Source organism: Channa argus, chromosome 3, assembly GCF_033026475.1.
Source record: "Channa argus isolate prfri chromosome 3, Channa argus male v1.0, whole genome shotgun sequence".
NCBI classification, from domain to species: Eukaryota; Metazoa; Chordata; class Actinopteri; order Anabantiformes; family Channidae; genus Channa; species Channa argus.
This window is the reverse complement of record NC_090199.1, coordinates 6,979,316-7,002,643: the sequence shown is the minus strand read 5'-3', so window position 1 is coordinate 7,002,643 and position 23,328 is coordinate 6,979,316. Positions and strand designations below refer to the sequence as shown.

The 23,328-nt window shown below is 42.0% G+C and overlaps 1 protein-coding gene across 1 annotated transcript; it reads left to right on the top strand.

The window, feature by feature from the left end:
• The first annotated feature begins 3,942 nt into the window (after positions 1 to 3,942).
• micall2b (mical-like 2b) lies at positions 3,943 to 21,327 on the top strand. Its single transcript, XM_067497916.1, has 16 exons — positions 3,943 to 4,300; positions 6,125 to 6,173; positions 8,601 to 8,742; positions 8,857 to 9,044; positions 9,896 to 10,023; positions 10,735 to 11,475; positions 11,559 to 11,767; positions 12,816 to 12,879; positions 13,313 to 13,458; positions 13,632 to 13,690; positions 14,129 to 14,252; positions 14,388 to 14,490; positions 15,169 to 15,242; positions 15,335 to 15,449; positions 15,938 to 15,984; positions 17,547 to 21,327. The coding sequence occupies exons 1-16, from the start codon at positions 4,158 to 4,160 to the stop codon at positions 17,621 to 17,623; spliced, it is 2,409 nt and encodes an 802-aa protein (XP_067354017.1). The 5' UTR covers positions 3,943 to 4,157; the 3' UTR covers positions 17,624 to 21,327.
• Positions 21,328 to 23,328: the final 2,001 nt, after the last annotated feature.

Sequence of the window (23,328 nt, the reverse complement as noted above, 5' to 3'; positions counted from 1 at the left end):
GCAAAACATTCACATGTGGCAGTAAGTTAACATAAATTGAAACGGAACTAATATTTTCCCTTTAGATTTTTTTTTTTTTTAAATATTCTTCCCTCCATTGTTTCAGGGGATTTTTGTTCACCTTTTCCTGTCTGTCAGTGTGTGTCTTTATATAGTTTCCCATTTATTCCCAGACTGGGCCCTGACGTCTCCACCCCTTTATAACCCAGTGATTTAAAAAGGGTGTAGATAGTATGTGGTTCATCTGAGGACTGCGCTAAATGACCTTCTCTTCAGTACTAAATAATTTCTAATATGTGCTTCTCTCCATAGAAACTAACCAGAAAACATGAACTTAACTATGCAAGAAGCATTGTTGCTAAGCCAGAAAATTTTGAGTGGGTCTCATGAGTCACCAGACACCAAACAAGAACTTTACTGTGTTTATAACACACACACACACACACACACACACACACACATCAGCACTACAGAGAGTGAACACAAGTCGCTTTACCTTTATCGCTCTTCTGACCCCACACACACACACATTACTGATTGACTTGCGATAGACTTGTTTTTATTGGCTCTGTGCACACGTTCACAGGCTAACTGATTCCAGATGGCAGTTTGTGGAGGGCACACAGTGCGTAAAATTCAGCAGAGGGGGGAGAGGGAGAGAATGAAAGAGCAGCAGGGGTCTGTCGAAAGCATTCTGTTCACTGACGGGGGCATTTCCTGTCTGGATTTGGGAGGATTAAGTGTTTGTGTGTAAGGGGGGGGTGTTTGTATGATCAGCATGTGGAGAGAGGGACAAAGTATATGGAACTGTGTCTGTGCACATTTGGGGAAAACTGAAACCGGTTTTCAAAAGCAAACGGTGATTTAGTGTCGAGCTTTACGCGTTGCTGAGAAAAACCCCATTGTTGCCAGATGCTGTTTCAATCTGGCCTTTCTGAGTTTGCTTGTTCTGTTGAGTCATATTAAAGTAGCATGTTTCATACAGCTGGAAAAAAAACACACACTCAACAAGTCCTCAATCTCGAAACACTCCGTGAGCTAAAATCTCTTCAGTTTGATTTGAACATGAAGTCATTTTTGACAGATGGTTCTTGTGCAAGAGAGTCTTGGGGCTCATAAAAGAGCTAAAACCAGCTTCTTTGTTTGATTCATACTTTCTTTTTTTTTTTTGTCTAGTGGTTTTCTTCAAAATTCGAGTGAATGTGTGGGACGAACAAATCACAGCTACACAACCTACGGCTCTTTGAAGGCTTGTGTTTGCTCCACTTTTCTCTTCCGTCCATTAGGTTTGTACAGTTAAAGGATTTGGGGAAGTGCGTCTTTCTTTTACTTACAACAGCTTTTAGAAATGAATGTCATGCATGGATGAATAAGTTAAAGCTTCAGATGGCTTATCTTGTTTCTCAAATCCAAAACCAGCCTGAGATGCAGGCGTGCCAGAAGATGCCGCTGATGCTACAGGATTCACTCATCTTACTTTTCCTTTCTTTTGGCTCCGTGTACTTTCATTTCTGCTCGATGTAATAGACTAATGTGAGGCAACAAACTCTTTACCTCCAGCTAATCGCCACCGTTTAAGTGGTGTCCATCTAAAACCTTAGTCGAGCCTGTGTTAGATAAGGCACATTAGACATCATGATCATTTGACCAGTGTAAATTAAAAAAAAAGTTGTTTAACTTCTGACATTCAGAGGAAAATCATGAATCATTGCTAAAAAAAAAAAAAAAAGTCATTGTCCTGACATCTAAGTAAAAGCACATGATCCACCAGTTAGGAAATCCTGTAAATACAGAATCACTAAAGGTTGAAAATTCCCGATAAAACAAATACAAACAAGCAGTTCGTGCATCAGGGACAACAAGAACGTGAACTCTACTAGATTAACACACATAACTTAATTCCAAACTAAAAAAAAAAACGTGTGGAGTTTCAAATCCTGTCACTACACCAATGGTGAAATGTTTTACTGACCCTGGAGTGAACATGTATGTCCCTGCTGTACTCAAGATTTTTCATGTGAAACAATTTATTGAAACATAAACAAGCAACTGTGGTGGGTACAACACAAGAAAAAAATGTCAACGTCTCGCGATGATGTCAAAATGTGAACAGCGGGATGAAGCGGACTGTTTGAATACAAACTGTCACTGAAGCGGAACAGTCAGTGGTCAATTCATGGATCAGACCCAAATCACCTTGTTACAGAACAGCATTTATTGTCAATAATTACCTGAACATTGAACAGTTGGACATGTGCATTTAATGGTTTAGAGAAGGTCGAATTAAGTTCACCTATAAAGGTTAAAGTGCATTTTAGTCAAATATCCCGAACTTTTTGTGAGTAGTGTATGTGGCCGCATTTAAATACAGTATTTAGCACGATTGGTCTCCCAAAAGTCCATGTTTTATTCCTTGTCTCAGGCAGATAAATGCTCCTCTGTGTTCACCGTCCATCGGTGTGTGTTACTTGGTGCTCGGCAAGTAGTGTATAATGAGTTTATCACTGTGGAGAAAAGCCGCAGCCGCTGGAGATGGAGTGTGTGAGGGAGGTGAGAGTGAACCAGTGAAGTCAGGTGACAGTTCGGAGGTGAGAGTTTCCCTTTCACTGTACACGTAGTCATATAATCCATTGTTAACGCAAAGCAACTTGAAAGTAACTTTGCTTTAGTTATGATTATAGTCAGCACGTTGCCATAGCAACACCAGTACACGAAATACTGTGAAATTAATTGATTGATCATTGATAAGAATTTGGTGAAGGAAAAATCAACAAAGTGGAAGCTGGCGGAAGGAGATTTGACAGACGTTCGAGGTTGACACCATGACTTTTCCTGCTGCACGTGCTGTCCTCAAAGGACAGCTCGTAAGACAAACATGCCACAGCCACAAATAGCGTGAAGCAAACAGGTATTTATAGGTTTGAATTGTTACGACTAAAAGCTTCTGTGCTCTTTGTTTTTCCTCCTGCTGCACACGAACAGAGCATGTGTGCAGATGTCAGTGAACAGACGGCGCCCACACCCTGAAGACATGACAGGACAAGCAACAACCACACCTGGTTAACTGGTTTGACACTTTTTCCGCCAGTAACTCAAATAGCACCGCTTTAAAATCGTTAAATACCTAACACGCGTTGCTGTCTTAAGGACGGAATTACGCATCTGACAACTCCTCTCTGGCAACCAGCAGGACTTTAGGTCCCATAATTACGCACATTGTTTTGTCTGTTGTCTAATTGCAGCCGGGTTTCACTTGCAAAAGTGGCTCCCAAGCTTGATGGGAACCAAAACAAAGGCAAATAAAATCAGACGTTTCTCAATGGAAGTTTGAACACTTCCCTGAAAAAAACATTGAGGCAACAATCACGAATTACGAGAAAATGGGCCCCATCGTCACTAATGCTGCGTTTGGCGTCACTTTACATTTGTTTTTGAATGTTTTCTGTATGTCCTTTGTCATTTCTGCCTGTTTTTTTGTGTATTTTTTTTTAGTAATTTGGGTCTTTATGTTTGGGCTTTTGTGTCTGTGTTTGAACCTTTTGTGGCACTTTTAGATCATTTTAGCTCATTGTCCATCTTGTTCCATCTTCATGGTTGCTCCACAATTTTGTTTCTTTTAACTAAACACGTTCAGACAGGAAGTCTGAACTGTAACTGACCTCGGGTCAATGTGCTTGGGGGACCTGTATAATAATAATAATAATAATAATAATAATTGATAATAATTAGTATTATAATTTTCTATTGCTGGTGGCTGTAAAAAGGGGACTGGGAAGATTTTTTATTACCTCATATAATGTGACATGTGAGCCCGTGACACACACACACACACACAGGAAGAGTTAAACGCACAGGCACGTAGCTCCGCCCACGCCGCGTCGCATCGAACTTTCACAGGTGTCTCGTCCACTTTCTTGATCTTTCCTCGGAAAACAGAAGGTGGTTCCCTGACAGTAACACACTCCTGCTGTCTGTAGTTTCCCGGATCCAGCAAGTCCAAGCTGCTGTGGAAAGTTTCGAAAGTTTGTCGCTGGAGGAGGGAGAAGAAGGAGGCGGAGGAGTAGGAGGCGGGGAGGGGAGCTCGGCGAGTCTAAAGCGGAGCGGCTGCGCTCACACTCGGCTCGAGCGGCGGTTCGTGTGCGCTTCTGAGCTCCGGGATGGCGGCCGTGAAGGCTCTGCAGCAGTGGTGCCGAATCCAGTGTGAGGGATACCGAGATGTGTCCATCACCAACATGACCACCTCATTCAGGGATGGTCTGGCTTTCTGCGCCCTCATCCACAAACACAGATCCGATCTCATGTAAGTATTGCGCAGAGCACTGGACAACAACCAGGAACTGAGGGAAGTTTCATGTAGAGCTGCCTGAAGGCTGGTGACATGGACAGTTTGGGGTTGGGACAGGAGGGGGTTGTTTTACTTTTGAGCTTCATGGTGGGCTTCAGAAGCGTTTTAATGAAAGGGAACATGGATCTGCGGGAAAAGCAGGAGCAAGAGGGATGGAGCTCAGTTGTGGACTCAAGGGGGCCAATCTACCTTCCCATTGGCCACCAGGAGGTCCGCAGCACTGAATGCACGTTTTTACATTTGCACAGGAATTTCTTTCTCTGTGGAGGCGTGTGTGTGACAGGACATTTGTCTCTGTCCTCTGTGAATCGTGTAATGTGAAGTGTGCAGTTACACATGACATTTAATCAAAAGTAAGGACATAAACTTTTATATTCTACCAAAAGTTCATGGAGAACCTTTCCTTAACAGAGTTGAGACATGATTTTCAGTAAAAAAAGAAAAAAAAAGAAAAGTGAAACACTAAAGAGCAGACAGCAGGAACAACAGTGCTTTGTTTGGTTCTGCTCGGAAACTTGATTGTCAGGTTTTGACCATGTGGCCAAATAAATAAAGGCAAGAACAAATCTGATTACTGGGCCGAAGCCACCGTCGATTTCATATTCGCTGAACGCTCGTAAATCCCAGTGAGACAGTTTTACATGACACTTGCATCACAAAGCTGTATTGTTCATCTCATCTCACGCAGTTGTACATTGAGAGTCTTTGTCCTTATGGTGCCATAATCAGATGCTTTAATTAGCTTTAGCCTGTTGAGCATCTGCGGGACAAAGAAAGGAAAGAATGCCATCCAGATTCTGGACTAGCCCTAATCATTACTGCCACGACTGATTAATATCACAATAGATCTTCTAGGAATTATCTTAGCCTGTTATAAGTCACCATGCTGTGGAACTTTCCAGGCCCGCGGTGCTGTCTTCATATTGTTTGAATTGCAGCAAAGGTTTCTACTTTCACTTTCGTGACGCTACAAGTCTTTTCTAAGATTGCTTGATGAATTATCAGTTGATGTCCAAAGGTTTTGCATCTGTCCGTGCCCTGACTAAACATTTCCACTGTTTCCATTTTGTCTACATGTCCTTGTCAATGTGCGTCCAAAGTCACACACAAGGAACTTCATCTTATCCTCATCTTTTAAAGGTTCTTTCCTGGTACTTTCATTTTTTCAAAACTACATGGGAATTTCCACCAGGGAATTATAGTTTGTGATTCTACAGCTGTAAAGTGTTTTGGCACTAGAGAGTCTGAGTAAGATTTGTTCATGTTACCTAATCCAAAACCTCCACTCCGCCATTTCTACTTGAACGTCGGCCAGTTTCACACAGAGGCGTCTGGTTTTGCTCATGAGGGGTCATTATGTGGCAGACAGGGCTTCGGCTTCAAGAAGACGCACAGCTGCTCCGTTCCGTCCCCATTCCAGTTCTTACCAACAGCCGGAGGAGCGTGGAGGCACATTTCGAGTTTACATGGGCTGAAAGCGCTCAACACTGGTCAAAGGCTCAGCTCCAATTTACTCAATATAGACCCTTCCACGGCTCAGTGCAGGCAGAGCTGTCGGTTAGTTTCAGTTTTGGAGTATGGGATCCATGATGCAGCCGTGGGGGGTGGTGGTGTCCCAGATTAGTCCCACTGTTACGGTCTTAATATATGTTGTTGTAAAAGGCCTGTGGCTGATTAAATACCACATGTTTTGCTTTGCACTGATTGTAAACCCAAAAATGAGGACGGGAAGTTGGAATCACATGTTTTGTTGCTCATGTTCTTTCTCCTCTCTTGCAGCAATTTTGACTCCCTGAAGAAGGAAGACGTGTATGAGAACAACAAACTGGTGAGATATGTTTACATTCCTCGCTTTGGCCTGTGACTGGGACCAAAAAAAAAAAAGATAAAGGAAATCGGATTCATGCTGTTTATTCAGATAACCGAGTCATGCCAGGGACATGTCTCCATGGCTGCTAAAGACAGTCAGTCCACTGTAACATCTCAGCATCTGTTTGACACATTATCTCAGCCCCAAGTGGATGAATTCCTAAACATTACACAGTCCCTTGTTTTTTTTTTTTGTCCAGCACCACCAGCCCATTGACATTTCTCCCCTTTAATAAAATATGTCAACAATTCCTGGATAAATTGCCTCAAGGCCTGGTTCCTTCTTGTCAGGATGAATGCGGCTACTTTACCAGAGCGTGAAACTTTTCATCAAGCGGCCAAATTTTGACCCTTTCCAATACCTTTGGAAAAGATTTGCCTGCAGAAACTTTTTAGCCCGAGCAGTTCGTTGTGTCGAGCTATAATTAGCAAATGTTAACAGGCTAAACGCATTCGGACATTTTGACATCAGCACATAGCTCAAAGCACCACTGTGCCTAAGTCCAACCTCACAGAGCCGCTAGTAGCATGGCTGTATCCTCCTAAGCTTGTTTTTTTTACATAAGTGAATTATCTAACTCATCAATCGAAGCTGATTAATCAATTAGTTAATTGACAAGAAAATAAACAGCCAGCCATACTAGAATAGCCTACATTGGATGGCAGCCTACCAGCATTTAGGTACCAACACCAAAATGATACCGTAGTTTGACAATGTAAAACATTTTAGTACCTTTTTTTTTTTTTAACATTAAACACATTGCTTATTTGAGTACGCTACATTCAAGTGCCTGTTTATTAGATTCACTCGGGTCAAGGCGAATAATAGATTCAAATTTCAAAGAACCTAATTAATTCCAGGTGGAAATAGCTTTGTCTTGGGGCATCTGCTCTCTGTTTACACCAAGAACCACACCTACTGTACATGAATGCAAAAAAACAACAACATCCGACAACAAGAGTAAAAATCTTAATCTCAAAGTGAACAGACGACACAGAGCAGTAACAATAAAGTGGTTGATTCAGCTGCTTGATCATTTTGGATGATGCACTTTGTGGTGCTCTTGAGCTGTTTTGCATTGTACACACACGTGTTTTGGGCCTTTTCTCCACACTCTGTTGGAAAATGAATTATTATCCTTGAAGGTTTTGGGTTTTTAACCGTGTTCCCTGATCTTCAGTCTATCTATCTTTTTTTATTTCCCCCTGATAAATTATGACCAGTAAGTTGTTCTTGGGTTATAGCTGGTTTGTCAGACTGTGTTTGTTTTGGGTTGATCCGACAAAACTAGCAGTGTTTCTCACATTTTTATGGCGTAAATGGTCAGTAAATGAACACATACACGATCTATCAATAAAGTAATACCCTGCAGCCATAAATAGCTCCAGCATGTTGGCTTTGGATATTGCAGCAACAGCCCTTGATGTTGGGCAACAGGGACTTTGCAAAATTGAAATGTGTTCACACATAACAGAGGAGAGAAGGGACTGCCAAAGTCTGAATGCTTCAATCTGGCCACTTTGGTTTTGGCTCTTTTGTTGCATTCTTTACTTAAATTCATTGGAATCAACAGCTCAACATCTGATACGTCTGCTCTGTAAAGTCCAAAGTGTGATCGAATAGCAGGCGTGAAATACATATTGCAACTGAATTGTAATTGAAACGAAGCTGAAACAGGTTTGGTTAATCAACAAGCGGAAAGAGATTGAAGTGTCATAGTGCACAGAAAAGTAAACAGGGACTCTCTTGATAATCTGGTGCACTGTTGCACGTTGGCCTGCTCCTGCTTGCTGTGTTCTGCATCCATGGAATTGCTGAATGTCAGTTGGAAATCCCTGACTCACTTACTGTTTTCAGAATTAGGCCATTGGTTGAAGGTGTGCGGCGGCAAAAACAGACGACAGACTTTTATTTTGAAGAGGACAAAAAATGTCTACATTCGTCTAGCCAACAGTCCAACGTCACAGAGAAGACAGTGGTGATTTTTCTTCTTGGGAAATACAAAGTTTTGGTCCCATTTCAGGCACAGACTTGACTGGACTTGTGCTGACAGTTGGTGGGAATTCAGCGCTTTCCTTTATATATGGGATGTGAAGTCCAGCCAGACACTCGGATGTATGAGAAAAATGTGAAGGACGTAGCACATATTAGCAATAGTTGGTACATTCACCATCACCACCATTGCCAAGAACATCTGTGCAAAATTTAAATCTCAGTAACAGATGGCAAAGGTACAGATGGAAGTAATTCTCTGAGGTCCTGCTGACTGACAATGTCTGCTTTTATTGGATTTATCGTTGTGTTCCTGTCATTGGCTTGTCTAGATGCTAAAATTCCTCCCTGAGCTCCTTCTGTTTTATTGGATAAAGTCAATGTTCTTTGCAGGCGTTCAAGGTTGCTGAGGAGGAACTGGGGATTCCAGCGCTGTTGGATGCAGAAGACATGGTGGCCCTCAAGGTCCCTGATCGCCTCAGTATCCTGACATATGTCTCTCAGTACTACAACTACTTCCACGGACGCTCTCCGAGTGAGTATCTGTGTGTCTCATTGCGTCTGTCTCTGCCTTCCGGTTCCTCTGTCCGTCATTTGACCTGTCTGTACGTCTTTGTGTGTGTGTGTGTGTGTGTGCATTTGCACACAGTTGGTGGTATGGCAGGGATAAAGCGTCCAGCTGAGGGCCCCACAGATGAACCTTCTGGGAAGAAGAATCAGCCGGTGGTGTCTAAGGTGTTCCCCTCATCCAAGCCTGCCAGAGAAAACAGCCCTCCTCCTTCCTCCAACATCACAAGACCCTCACCTTCGCCGAGACAAACGAGAAACGCCACACAGGTAAATCTTGCCGCTCGAACACGCCACACAGTTACAGCCATGTGCAGATAATGGAACAAAGCGGGGGCCCCTGGGCTTTTTATTCACCTTATGTCAGTTTTTTTTTGTAATGTCGGATGCACTCTTGGTGTTTTTTTGTTTTTTTGCATTAGTTTAGGAATTCAAGTAAATTAATTAATCAAAACTTTATTTATAAAGCACCTTTCGTACAGATCAATGGAATTCAAAAAGGCTTTTACACATAATTAAAAAGTTGAACAAAGGTGTACTGAAGACAATACAAGATCAAAACAATCAAAATAGTTATAATAATGTCCAAAACAAAACAAAAAGAAAAGAGATCGACACCGGAGCCAAACCAAACAGGGGACAAGAAGACCTAGATATATGATATTTACAGAGATATACATGAGACATAGATAGTTTTAGGCTGTTTATCATTTTTGCATCCTTTTGTTTTTGTTGTGGATCTCGTGTCTTTTAATTGAACTTTTTCCAGCAGCAAATATGAACAATCTCTGGCAAATATGATTGGGCTCTGACTGTGCCCAGTCGGTCTGTTAACTAATCTTTCCATGGTTACAGTATGTGTGTTTGATGCGTGGAAAATATAAACAAAGATTAATTTCAGAATCCCTTCGCATACGAGGAATGTGGAAGTTCATCAAGCCCAACGCATCAAAGATGACCTAAACAACCGCAATCATCTGTTTTTGGTCGTACTAAACTATTACAACACAGAAAAAAACCAACATTGCTTCTGATCAGTCAGAAATTAGTCCCTTGTCATGGATCACTGTCATCACTTCCACTTGATGACACCTCCCTCATTATGTCTTCCCCTCTTCTAGGAAGTGGTGATTGAGAAATCCCATCAGACAGGCACCCTGAGTAACAAATGTGTGGCCTGCAACCAGCACGTTCATTTGGTGCAGCGACATCTGGTGGATGGGAAGCTGTATCACAGGAACTGTGCAAAGTAAGGCCATGAAAATCGACTGGAAATTACTTCACACCATACGTTGTTTTGTGACTGATGTTTACAGTTTGTGAAAATTAAAATGACCCTTTAAATGATACATTATAAAAGGAATTTGCCTTATAGAAATGATGATTTGTTATTTATTTATTATTTATTGTGTTTATTTATTGTTATTTATTCTAGCGTGCAATGACTTGATATTTTATTATAAATTTTGAATTCTAGAATTAACCGGGGTATTTGCTAATGTATGTGTTCTTATTTATCCCCCTTATGGTGGGGCACTAAGGTATTACACATCCACGTCTGGCATAATCCAGAATTTGTCCAACCATAGTTATACCATATATAGAAGAAAGATTCAAGCTACAACAGCATCAACAGGAGCTTTGGTGATGAGGAGGAGGATGGAGGATGAAGTGTTTCGATGATAGCCATGCCCTCCTTACTGGTCTTTGTGGACAGATGGCAGCTGAGCATCTGCATTGGCTACAGTTCAGTTTCAGAAGTGTCTACAAAATTGTCTAGAAAGTCTTAAGTGGCCAAGCTCCAAAATAAACCTGCTTATTCACCGTGAGCCTTCCGGCTGATGCCATTTAAGTAGAACGAAGCCACGGGAAGCAGCATTTAATTTGTAGATTGAGAGATTGTATTCTCTCTGTTCCAACGTCAGGTTGATCTATGTGTTTTGTGCTTTCTGTCTTTCAGGTTACAGTCTCCTACAAACACCACTGCACCTCTCAGACCTTTACCCACAAACACCCCCATTGCCAAATTTACTCCTCTACCAGACCTTGTTAAAACTGCTCCGATCCAAACACCCTCCAGACTGGCGCCCACATCGCCGACGGAGAAATCCAGCACCCCTTCAAGCTTCTCCAGCACTTTTTCGACAACGCCAACTTCCAGGCCTGCTACAGGTCTCTCTTCCACTGCTAAAGAAAGTCAGACCGCTTTCGTCCCCAAACCTACGGCTCCACTGGCAACTGGTGCAACTACCTTCACTACAACCACCTCTATCGCAACCAGGCCCACTGCGGCGCCTCGTACCTCGATCACAGCGGAGAAGACATCGCAGGCCAGGCTCAAGTTCCTCCAGTCAGATAACACCACTAATAACGAAGAGAAGAAGACTACAGTCATCAACATAGATGTGAATAAAGGGCCAAAAGTGTTTGGAAAGGCACAGGAGACCACTACAGGTCAGGCTCAGACTGTGGTTGTTAACGTTGGTGGTGCTGGCAAAATGGAAACAAATATGGATAAGGGTTGGGGCCAAGTGAAACCGGCTGCTGGGGGCGGAAAGGTGAGTTCCAAACAGGAGGAGAATGACCGTAATAAAGCAAAAGCATCAGCGGCAGCGTTTCTCTCGAACAAACTGGCCAAGGAGAACAACAATAACAACAGTAAGCCACCGTGGACGAACGTAGCCCTGAAGAAGACTGACAAGTAAGTAATCCAGACTCACACACAGGTTTAGTTCAAAAGGGGAACAACGGCATTTAATAATATATTTTATCACCTGTAATCAGACCTCAGTCCCAAGAGGAGACTCCGAAAAGGGACACGGGGGCTGTCAAGGGTAGAGTGAAGCTGAAAGCTGACCCGTCACTCCTGGCTGACTTTCGGGCTCCGGAAGCCCCTAACACTCCTCCAAGCCCGGCCAGCAGGAGTGGACTCGAAGCCAAGAGTCCGGACAGGGGGGGCGCAAAGCCTGTCAGTGCACCAGCCAACATTTCAGGTAGATCTCAAAACGTCTACATCACTTACACGCTTTCAGAACTCTACAGAGTAGTTTCCCGTAGCGTGTACGGTTTCTCTGAAAGCCCTTTCACTTGAGGTTGAAGAGTCATCAGCGTCCTCCCAGCTCATTTTATGATCATGATTTGACTCCATGGACAACTAACAAACCCTTTAAATATGACATTTGCTAAGTGAATAAGCTCATGTACCGTTGGTTGAAAATGTTTTTAAAATGATTTAGTTATTGTCAGTATTTAAATCATGTAGTAAATTTGGGGAGGAGTTCTCGTTTTTTAGGTCAGGTGACCCACTTAACGCTTTGGGAAAATCTGGTTTGTGTATATCCCACAGTGTGGGATGTGAAGTGGGGCTGGTGGTGCTTGTTTAGTTGATCAAACACTGCACTAAAACGACAGCGTTATCTCAATATTAATCTGTACTTTTGAGGGTTCTGTGATAAAGACTCACCCAGAGTCCAAACCTTTGTAGAACAATAGTAAAACCTGATATCACATCATCATGGTGTGATTCTGTTTAAAACCAAACGACTGCGCAGCTTGACTTTGCACTACTGCAGTTACACATTTGCCAGTGACTATATCAACAGACAAATTGTCTTTAGATAAAATCAGTCAAGTGTTACGCCCTGATTAAAGATTTTGACTTAGTCCAAACATACAGAAGGCCACAAAACATTGGATTGGACATCGGTCTTGATTGTTGTCTTGGCAAATACAAAGTGCTTGGTAACGTTCAGTTGTCATAACACTTGCATGATTCAGAGGCTTCATTGATGCCTCATGTGGCACCTTGTCAAAATTTTAAAAAAGGTCCTGTTACATAACCCTGTACATTTGTAAAGTATCTCTTTTTCGTAGTTGGTGATCACAGGGACCTTTTTTTTTAATATTTGTCTTCCCCTGGATGTTTGATCTTGCGGGTTTTAGCAAATGGCTCTTCTTAATAAAAGAAAACACGAGCCCATTGGCATTAGGAAGGAACTGACCTTTTAGAGTACCGAAACGATGTTTGTTTGTCCTCGACAGCATCAGAAAAGGAGTCGCCTGTGGACTGGAGGACGAGACTCAAACCTGTCGCCAAAGAAACAAAGTAAGACTTGTTTTAGTGGTTTGAATTTGTTCCTGTCATTTAATCTTTATGTTCATTATTGTGCATTCACCGTACGAGCTCCTCCGTATCTCTCCCGATGCCCTCTATCCATTCTTTGCCCCAGTCTTTCATTCATCTCTCCAGCCATCGCTGCCACAGGAAGCCTGTACCTGCTGCTCTTCCAAATGGCTCGGCCATCCTTTGCAGTCCGAGCTCTTAGTCTCTCCTCTTCCGCCACACGCATGTGAGCCCCAAATGGTGTCAAGACTGAGCGGAGTCCTCTGTGGTGCAACATATGCTCGGTGCTCAGAGTTCCTTTCCCCAGATGACCTTTGGATCTCGCTCTCATGAATCAAGGACCTTAGTGAGACCAGAAGAGTGGGAAGATAAATTCAGTGACAAGACATTAAATGTGCGTCTCTTTCTTTCTTAGACCTGTTGGTACTTCACAGTCCACTAAACCACCGGCTAATGGAGCTGGAAAGTCACAGACGTTGGACATTTCTGTTGGGCCAGTTTCATCCTCCACTGTTGCTCCCAGCCCAATCATTTCTGTCACACCAACAACCAAGTCAGAGGGTATGAAAACCGTATCCTATGTTGTCATTTTTTTTAATGTTTAGGAAAACTGCTGTGATACACTTTAAATGCTCTTTGTTATCAGCGCATAGTTACGAATCAGACCAATTAGGCTTTTCTGTGTTAATGTCTTAAGTCTTTGTATTTATTTTATGCTTTTTACGTCTTTTCAGGATTTCCGAAGGTTCAGAAAGACATGACTGCAAATGGCAGCAAGTCAAATATTTCCAAGGTACCGAGCCTCAGATGCAAAACATTTCATATCGTTTTTTATTTCCATAATTATTTAAAAGCATGCATTGCATTTTAATTGCACTGCATGTTAATTGTTTCTCTAAGACACTAAATATTAGTCACAAACATTTGCCAAAAAAATTGAGGAGTGAATAAGTAAAAATTCCAGTGAAAGATAAGTAAGCGATTAAAATAGTAATTCAAGGTCAAGTAAATGCTAATTTCTATATTCATTGATTGGAGAATCTGTTTTCACCAGCTAATTAGTGGCCTACAAAATTCTAATGACGTAAAAAAAACACAATTATTTATTTATGCGATCAGCATTTTTACCCATTTGATACCGTTTTACTGTTTTTGGTCTCCTAAACATGTTCACCTGTGCTACTGTCTCTATGTTTGTCCAAATGCATTTTTCCACGTGTTGCATCTGTAGACAAGGCCTGACTACATTCCCAAAGAAGACATCGAGAGGGAGCTGCAGGAGATAGAAGATAATTTGAACGAGTTGGAGAAGAGAGGAGTCGAGCTGGAGACGAAGCTCCGCAGCAGCGAGGAGGGTGAGATAAACGCACGCATGCAAACATATGAGCTGCCTCTTCAGGAGGCTGGAGAGGGAGTGTATCTGAGCTCTAATAGTGTGTGTGTGTGTGTGTGCGCGCGCGTGTGTGTATGTGCGTGTGTGCATCCGTCAGAGGGCGAAGATGAGTCTCTCATGGATGTGCTCATGGTTGAGTGGTTCAACTTGATCAGGAACAAGCAGGTGGCCATGCGCCGGGAGTCTGAACTCGTCTACATGTGAGTGTACACACACACACACACACACACACGGACACATGGACACACTCAGAAAAAAGGCCGTGCCACTGTTTAGCGATTAGCGAAACAGACTTATGGCCAGAAGGTTGACAGTTTGAATTCCCAGTGTCTTCCCTCCTCCGTCCCCCAGCAGGACGTCCTGGAACAAGACTGCTCACCCGTCACTGGCTGCAAGGGACAGAGAAGTGACAGGGATGATGAAGCTAAAAGGCATAAATGCAGTCCAGTTATTAAAAAATTGTTTTAATACTTTGAATGGAAGACACCGGTAGAGGTCCTCATGTCCACAGTCGTATGAATGTTGGTTCAGTTCCAGAAAACATTTAGAAGCTTTTTAGGGAGAATCATGGTTTGATAGATGCCAACCGTTGCCTCATTAAATAAACCTGTTTTGTTTTTACGTGACATGATTGTTGCAGTTTAAGGCAAAGTGGAAATAATTTGGAATGTACCTGTGAAAACTGGGGTTCACCTTTGCACAATAAGCTTAAGTCGGTGCCCTTTATGCCCCTATTCCCTTTTTCCAGTGGCTTAAAATGCAACTCACTCTGCATTAAAACACTTTGTCCAGCAGTCATTCTGACGACATGCAAATCTAGGCAAAAGTAATGAATCCAATTTTTTTTAAAAAAGGCTTCCTGTTGTTCTTATCTGTAGACAAAAAACCCAGGACCTGGAGGAAGAGCAGCCCAACGTAGAGCAGGAGCTCCGGAGACTGATGGAAAAACCAGGTGAGGGCTTCTGGGGGAAACCCATTCAGCACAACGCACAACAGAAGCAGAACATTGGTCTTAGACGTACGTGTGTGTGTGCGTGTGTGTAGATCATCTGAAAACTGCCTGGGAACGGAAAAAAGAAGAGCAGCTGATGGCCAAACTGATGGAGATCGTCAACGACAGAAACGCCATCATAGAGGGTCTGGATGAGGACAGGCTCAGGTACATTGTTAGACAGATTACACATGTGTATTAAAGTCAAAGTTACGTAAATGGTGGTTACAGGACCTCAGGTGAAAAGGGTTTTTATACTTAGTCCCCGTTATTAAACCGCTCGAGCCAAACAGGCCGAGCTGATCATTGACTTCAGTCTCTTATTGGCTAAACACTGCATTCAAATAGCCAGAATTGAAACTCTTTACAGCTTCTCAGATGCGTGAAAAGTTTCTCCTTCTCCGCTTTATGTCACTGGGAAATGAATAACTGACCTTTGGGCTGCACCTTGAACAAAAACGATTAGAAGACCTCTTATTGTGAAAATCTGATTTATTCTGAAAGTAACTGTTCAGATCCTGTCTACTGCACTGACCCTCTGAGCAAAGCCCCAAAATGAGTTCTTCCTAATTGCATTGCACTGCATGTGAAAATGCATGTCTGAACTGCTGTTTAATGTCTTCTCACTTCTTGTGCATCCGTTTTGTTTTTCTCAGGGAGGAAGAGGAGGACCAAGAGCTAAACAAGATGATGATGAATTTGAGTGAGTATCTCCACCCCCTCCACAGTCCGTCTGACCCCCTCTCTGCTCCGTTCATTTGTTATCACAACCCCTGTGTCGCTGCAGCTCAGCTTGGCTTATAAAGTGTCCAATCGAGGATTTTCATCATGGACGCCTCTAATTGAAGTAGATGGAATTCTCGCTGTGATTTATGGAAGTGTGCGAATGCGCCGCATTTTTAAGGGTGCCACCGGGCGATGTTTTCATCTCGTTTGATCTAATGACTGCTAATGGAAAAAGCATCAAACAAAAATGCCCCGTCCCCGTTTTTGTCGGTGGCGTTTCCTATTAGACAAATGGATAATGCAGCCGGTTAATTTGACCCTGTTATAGAACAGAGTTAAAACCGGCTTCATTTGCAATTCATGACTGAGAAAGCAGGGCTGAAATTGAGGAGGTTTATTGAACTTCAGTGAAAGGTCGTCATGTTACAGCGAGTGAATGTCGACTGTGTGTTTTTTAAAGACCAGCCATTTCCCTTTAATGTATTCATAAAGTTAATGCCAAAGTTTCACAGTTCAAACACAGTCTGTGTACAGTCGGGTGCTGCTTTGCACATGTATCACACGCAGTTCACACAGAATGTCGCATATGCAGTCCGCAGGGCTAATTCATTTTTTATGTGGGTTTAGGATCAAAAGAATGGACAGGAGATGGACGTTTGGGGTTTTGTCTCGTCTTGTCTTTTCTCCAACGACTCACTCTTTTTGTAACCAGGTTAAAAAAAAAAAAAAAAAAAAAAAGGTCCACAGATAGAACCCAAGGCTAAAACCACGAGTAGTCATTTAGAGCTATTTACTGTTTGAAACAAAGTCTCACTGGACAACACCTGTGTAACAAGAAACACCTGTCCGTCACGTGTTCCGATACTTTTGGAGGAAATAAAATGTACCAAAGGTGTTGTTTTAAAATATCAAAGGGCAACTTCACCAATGTTCAATTTGATTTCTATGGCTTTAGTTGAGAGTGTAAAAGCACATCGAGGTAATTAAACTGCCCCCTGACTTCGCTATATTAAAATATGTTTCTGCTTCTAGCTGAAAAACTTAGCCAGTTTTTCATCATTAGGAGCTCGGATAAAGTCGTTTTTCTTTTTTTTTTTCTTTTTTTCTTTTTTTTTAACCCTTTCTATGGAACAGACCAGCCAGGAACCAAGTGTGCAGTGCGCCTATAAAAGCTTTCCAAGAAGAAAAGAAAAATGCCGGAGAGTAAAATATCGATTGTTTTATTGTGAAAAGGGAATTATTTGGACTGCAGTCAGATCGAAGATGGTCCAGGACTTGTTCCACATCTCCTGCTTAAAGTCAATTGAAGTGCACTCAGTGCTGCAACTGCAATCACAGCTTCTGCAATAGATTTTTTTTTTTTTCTCTGGCCTATAATTTGGGTAGTAGAGGATTGTGTACTATCAGCAGGGATTGAATATTCTGGGATCCATCAGCCATTCAGGACTGTAGTATGACACAGATCTTTAGTAACCTCATCACAAAAACAGAACTTTTTAAGATTAATATCACTGTATTGGTCGTTTGTTCCTCTCTTAGACATAAAGAAGCCCAAAACCAAGAAAAAGTCTCCGGTGGCCAAGCTGTTTGGCTGGGGGAACAAGAAGGAGGCATGATGACCACCCTCAAAACCTGCCGCTGAGGCTTTGTCTGATGTTTGTGCCACTCGCTCACCGCAGTCTTAACGCCAGTGAATTATGGGAAACTGTGGATAAATGGAGAGTGAGTGAGTGTGTGCGAATCTGTCATGTTCGGCGCTTTATAGAAAAATGCTCTTCCCTCTGTTGACTGCATCACTCAACATCTGACGTTACCACACACACACACGAACAGAATGTTGAGGGGTTAATGACTCACCAGCCGTGATGTGATTGGGTTCAGTGCTCCAGTTGTTAGTTTTAATCCCCTTCTAGTCTTTAGTCTGTCAACTTAATACACACACAGACACACACACACAGACACACACAGCTGCTTCCTTGTATCTTCTTGTTCGACATATTGAAATGTTGTAAACAGTAACGCTGATGCTAATAGGCCTTAACGGAGAAGAAGAGCCATTGCAGAGGTGAGACAGCTGTCTGTCTCTTGCTCTCTGGTCGTGTTTTTGTTCACGCTACAAGACCCTCGTCGTGACTCTGACTGACATCAGGGTCGTTCTGTGAACCTGTGGTCGTTTTCTGTCTGGGACACACAGCATGAGATTACAATATTTATTGCCTTTTTCTACACTGGTGGCTGCATTTTATTTTCATCTCTCTCTCCTAATATTAGCCAGTTTTTCCGCGTACATTATTTGATATTTTTACTTCACACTACACATCCAGTTGTCACTTTATTAGGTACGGCAAGCGACTGTAATATTACAGCAGTCTAATGCAACAGCCCTGCATACATTGTTCCTTCCTGATGGTGATGACGTTCAGCTTTGGTTGAAACAATCAGGCAAATAAACTGAATGTATATGCAACCTGTGATGGGAGCTGCATGTAGATTTGGCTTTGTTTTTAAAGCACCGAAGGCTTGGAACAACCTTTCTAAACATTAGTATTAACTTGCCAGATTACAATCCTTTAATTGTTATTCGATGTTGGAACACATTTGTGGACATGCTTTCATGTTTTTGGTTTTTCCTTTTGCTGTCCCACTTTCCTATCTGATGATGTTGTACTTAATGAGAGAGTCTCTATGTTTCACTAAAGCTAAAGATGAAAACTGAAAGCAAATCAGATGTTTGAGTCTTGGAAAGGCTAAGACGTGGTCCATATTGGATCTGGATTGGTACTTGTTCTAGTAGTTTTAGTTAATGATGTCTGTATCATAATACGAGTGTTTTTTCAGAGGCACTGAAGCCTTAGTACGGCAGTCGTCCACGGACCGCAGGGTAAGTGTCTCTGTGCAAGACACTGACCCTTTAACAGCCCATTCCCCTCCCCAGCTGTGCGGTGCTGGTCCAAGCCCGGTAGAAATTGGGGAGGGTTGCGTCAGGAAGGGGATCCGGCGTAAAAACTGTGCCAAATCAACTTGCGGACAATGATCCGCTGTGGCGACCCTGAAGTTGCAGTATAAGCCGAAAGGACAACCCCCCACCCCCACCACCCCCTCCCATAAAAAAACTGGTGTTTTAGTGCACTGCCAAACTGAAAATTTCAACTGAACTGGTTGGTAAAGTACTAAATCCAACATTGTATATATGTCAATGCTCTTGTCCGCTTTTGTATTTTTATTTTTATTTTTTTGTGTGTAAATCCTGTACAAATTGAAAGTCACAGCAGTGATTATTAAATGGAGTAAATCTGTTGCATTTGGAAGAAGTGACTGTAATAAATGTGCTTTATTAAACCTACTTTCTCATTAACAGATCACTGTGCCTACTCATAAAAACAATTCATAATTTCCATAGTAAATATAATCCGTGCCGTGACACTACTCTGGTTGTGTATTGTGTAATATTTTATGCACTTTTGTCCTAATCAATGTTTGCATTGAAGATGCATTTTCCATGTTGAGCCACTAGGAGGCAGCACAAGTCTTCCCATGTCACTGGAGCTCGGCAGAACATGAAAAACCTTCAGGTCTTTGCAGTTTGCAAACAACAGGTTAATGGCTCATCCAAGACACATTGTTTGGAACATTTTTAATCGTCATATTGAATCAAAAGTGACGTTTTCAGCTTTAGATTTTTGACCTATTCTCATCGTAGTAGGCAGGATAAACTAGCCGGACTTTCATAGTGCAGTCCCATTTTTTTTCCATTTAAACCATTACATAATGCATCTACTGTCTTTGATCAACACGTCTGCACGCTGCTGCATATCAGGAAAAAAAAAAGCCAAATGAATTAACATTATTGCTATTACTAATATCTGAATGAGATTCTCACAAGTTCTTTGTTGTTTAGATGGTATTTTCTATAAGCTGTTGGCTCCACCAGGCCTTTCACAACCAGATGCACCAACTAAATAACCAAGTTTGAGCAAACGAGCAGTTTGTTGTTCAGGACAAATGCATTTTGAGAACGCATGCATGTTTTATTGAAGATATTACTACTACTTGCAAGGGGTTGACAAAAAAGGTGTGATGGTCACCTTTTTAGTTCTATTATTTTTCTCAGTAAAATATTTGCTATATTAAATTCTTGTCTTCCCACCAATCACCGTTACTTTTCGCCCCATTAGTACAGTAAACGCACAAGACCTCTACACGTGTTCCTACTTTTGCAGTATCATTTTGTGATTTCTGAGATTTACATGAAACGCTGATTATGCTTTTACGTTTTTAACTCGATTTCTTTCTCTTGAAAACTCTACATTCACAGGGAACATTTTCAAAAGTGCAGTGACTTGCTGAAGAACTTTCACCAAAAAAAACCAAACAAAAAAACGGAACCCTCCCCCTCTTCTGCATCATTTTATCTTATAACGATAAGGAGAAGGAGTGAGTACACACACGAGTATTGGAAAACTCCTGGTAAAACAGCTGCAGCAAAAGCACACAACCACATACTGATGCCACCTTAAGAACAATTTCTCTCTGTTGGAATATACTTTTTTACCCGTTAAAGAGGAAAAAACTGAAATAATACAAAGGGGAAAAAAGGAAGAAAAGAGCAGGGAAATTGACTTTTTAGATTGTAGTTGTGTTTTTTTTTTTTTTTAGTGTGAAAAATACAAAATGGTGTAATCTTTCCCTCTCTAAAGGCAACATCTGTTCCTGTTGTTATGTGTGAAAGTGTCTGTTGATTCCTTCTTCCAACCATGATAAAATGTTGCTTCACTGCACCGGTGTGTGTCTGAATCAATCATGTCTCCACTTAACTTCGGAACATGTTTATCTTTTGGGGTGAAAATGTGCCTTTAAGTCGACTCAGTAAGGTACATTTATAACGCGAGACGCCGGGGGTTTCGGCGCTGGCTGTAAATACACCTTCGAGGTGGTTCATTTGCATAACACAGCGGGACCTCCTGTTTTATTCACACACACACTTTTCAGTGAGTTTCCGTGAGGCTCAACACTGTTCTCACATAATGTGATTCAACCATTTGCAGCTCACATCCGTTTCATTTATGGAAACGTAGTAAAGACTGAAGATTAGCAAACAGTCAACCTGTTGGTATTGATGTTTCACAGGCTTTTCGCGATCTCATTTCTTACAGATTAAACGAGAAGCCGGGTTTGTAATTTGACCCACTGCTCATTTCCCAGTCACCATATCCCTTTCAGTTTGTCTTTCCTAACAAACATGACAGATTTTACGAAAGGGCGTGTAAAATATGGTTGTAGATGCAAAGTAGCTCAGTAAACTGATGAGCTGATGAACCTGCATTGGCTACGTTTCATTCATTTGCTTCATAACCTTTTGTTGGCTAAAACACTTTCTTGTTATAATAAACCAGTTGTCTGTGCAGTGCAAAGCTGCAAAGGCCTTAAATTACAGTGAGTAACTCTGTTTGAATGTTTTTTTTAGTACCTTAGCACTGATATGAAAATGTAGAGGTGCTGTCAAGGCTTCCTGAGAGTCGAACAGCACTGGTGGTGCTTTTAAAAAGTTTTTAATGAAGACTAACCCACCAGAGAATTGTGATTATTTCTGCTTCATTAGTAAGTTAGAGCATTCTCATTTATTTTAATTTCATAACGACAACTACTGGCAGCACGGGGCAGAGCATGTTGGAGTGTAGCAGAGCAGGGAGGGTCGATCCCAAGTTTAACACAAGTGTTATTTTAAAGTTGCATATTGTTGCTTCAATATAAATCAATTCAATTCAACTTTATTTATACAGCTCCAATTCACAACCAAGTCATCCCAAGGCACGTTACAGAATAAAGTCAAGACCGTAAAGATGTATAGAGAGAACCCAACAATTCCCCCTTGAGCCCTAGGTAACAGTGGGGAGGAAAAAAACTCCCCTTTAACGTGAGAAACCTCCAGCAGAACCAGGCTCAGGGTGAGCAGCCATCTGCCTTGACCAGTTGGGGTGATGTGGAAAGTGGAGAGAGAAAAGAAAAGAGCAACAGGAAGAAACAGCAAAACATGGGGCAGGTTGGTAGCACCAGTAGCTGCACACTGGAAAACAGGAAGCCGGGGACACCTGCAGAGAGGGACAGAGAAGGACAAAGACAACTATGGGAGAGAGAAGACACAAAGCTAATGTTATAGAGTGGTGACAAATAAATGTGGGGTGAGAGGAGACAGGGATGAAAAGAGGAAAGGAGCTCAGTTCATTGAGGGGGGGGGGGGGTCCCCCAGCAGTCTACTCCTACAGCTGCGTGACTGTACAATATTATCATCAACTTGTTAGCAGACAGCTGCCTGTTTCCACACCCAGCACATAGGGAACAACAGACATGGTCTCTGCCAATTAGTATCTGTAAGTATCAGTAAGTATCTGGCTCTGGAGCTGCTAAACACTAAACTACCCTCATCAGCTCGTTACCCGCATCCTCTGCTGTTTGGTGCACAGAGCTTTACTGCAACGTCTTACCACAGGAACCTCAGGTGATACGAAAACTTTGAGCTGAAATGCTCCACAGAGCTGTGGGCAACGGAAGAGTCGGGTAACTTTTCAGATTGTTGAGCGACCCGTGCAGAGACTTCACCCACAACCCCGCTCAACGCTTTCGGGCTGAAATGCAACAGCAGCTGTGAACGTCAGCGGTGGAGCTGGCCGACGGATTCGGTGGGCGAACGGGTGAAAATGCTCGCAGCCCGGACCCAACATCAAAACTTTACCCAACGAGTGCAGTCTGCCGCTACTTGTGGTCTTTTCAAGTGATCACATCCACAGAATTTCAAAAAGAAAGAAAAACAAAAACTATTAATGTGATCAACACATTTGAAACCTTCTTTAAGCTTTAAATTTCAGTAACATTTCAGAAACTGCTCCAGGCTGCTAAATGGTTTGTAGAGATATTAAGTATTTGATGGGTAGATAATCACATAAAACAACTAAACTAGAGCCTAAATGTAAATATACACAATCATATTGTCTGATTATATAGTGTTTATTGAGAACTATCTGTCCCATAAAGGGTTTATTGTATGATTATGAGGGAGTATGTCTTCCTCACCCACAGTGCGTTGTTTGATGGATTTCATGAGGTTCTCATAAACCAGTGAGAGGTCATAAAACGGACCACATGAGAACATTTAAAGTGCTGTAATCTTGTTTTGTTCTGTATGCTGCTTTATTGAAAAAAATCCATCTGTAGATATTTAGACTGTGGTTGGATAAAAAGTTGTCTTCATGTTGCTGCAGCACAATATGTTCTGCTCTGGCAAAATGTGTAAACGTGGTGACAGATGTAAGAGTGCAGGCCGATT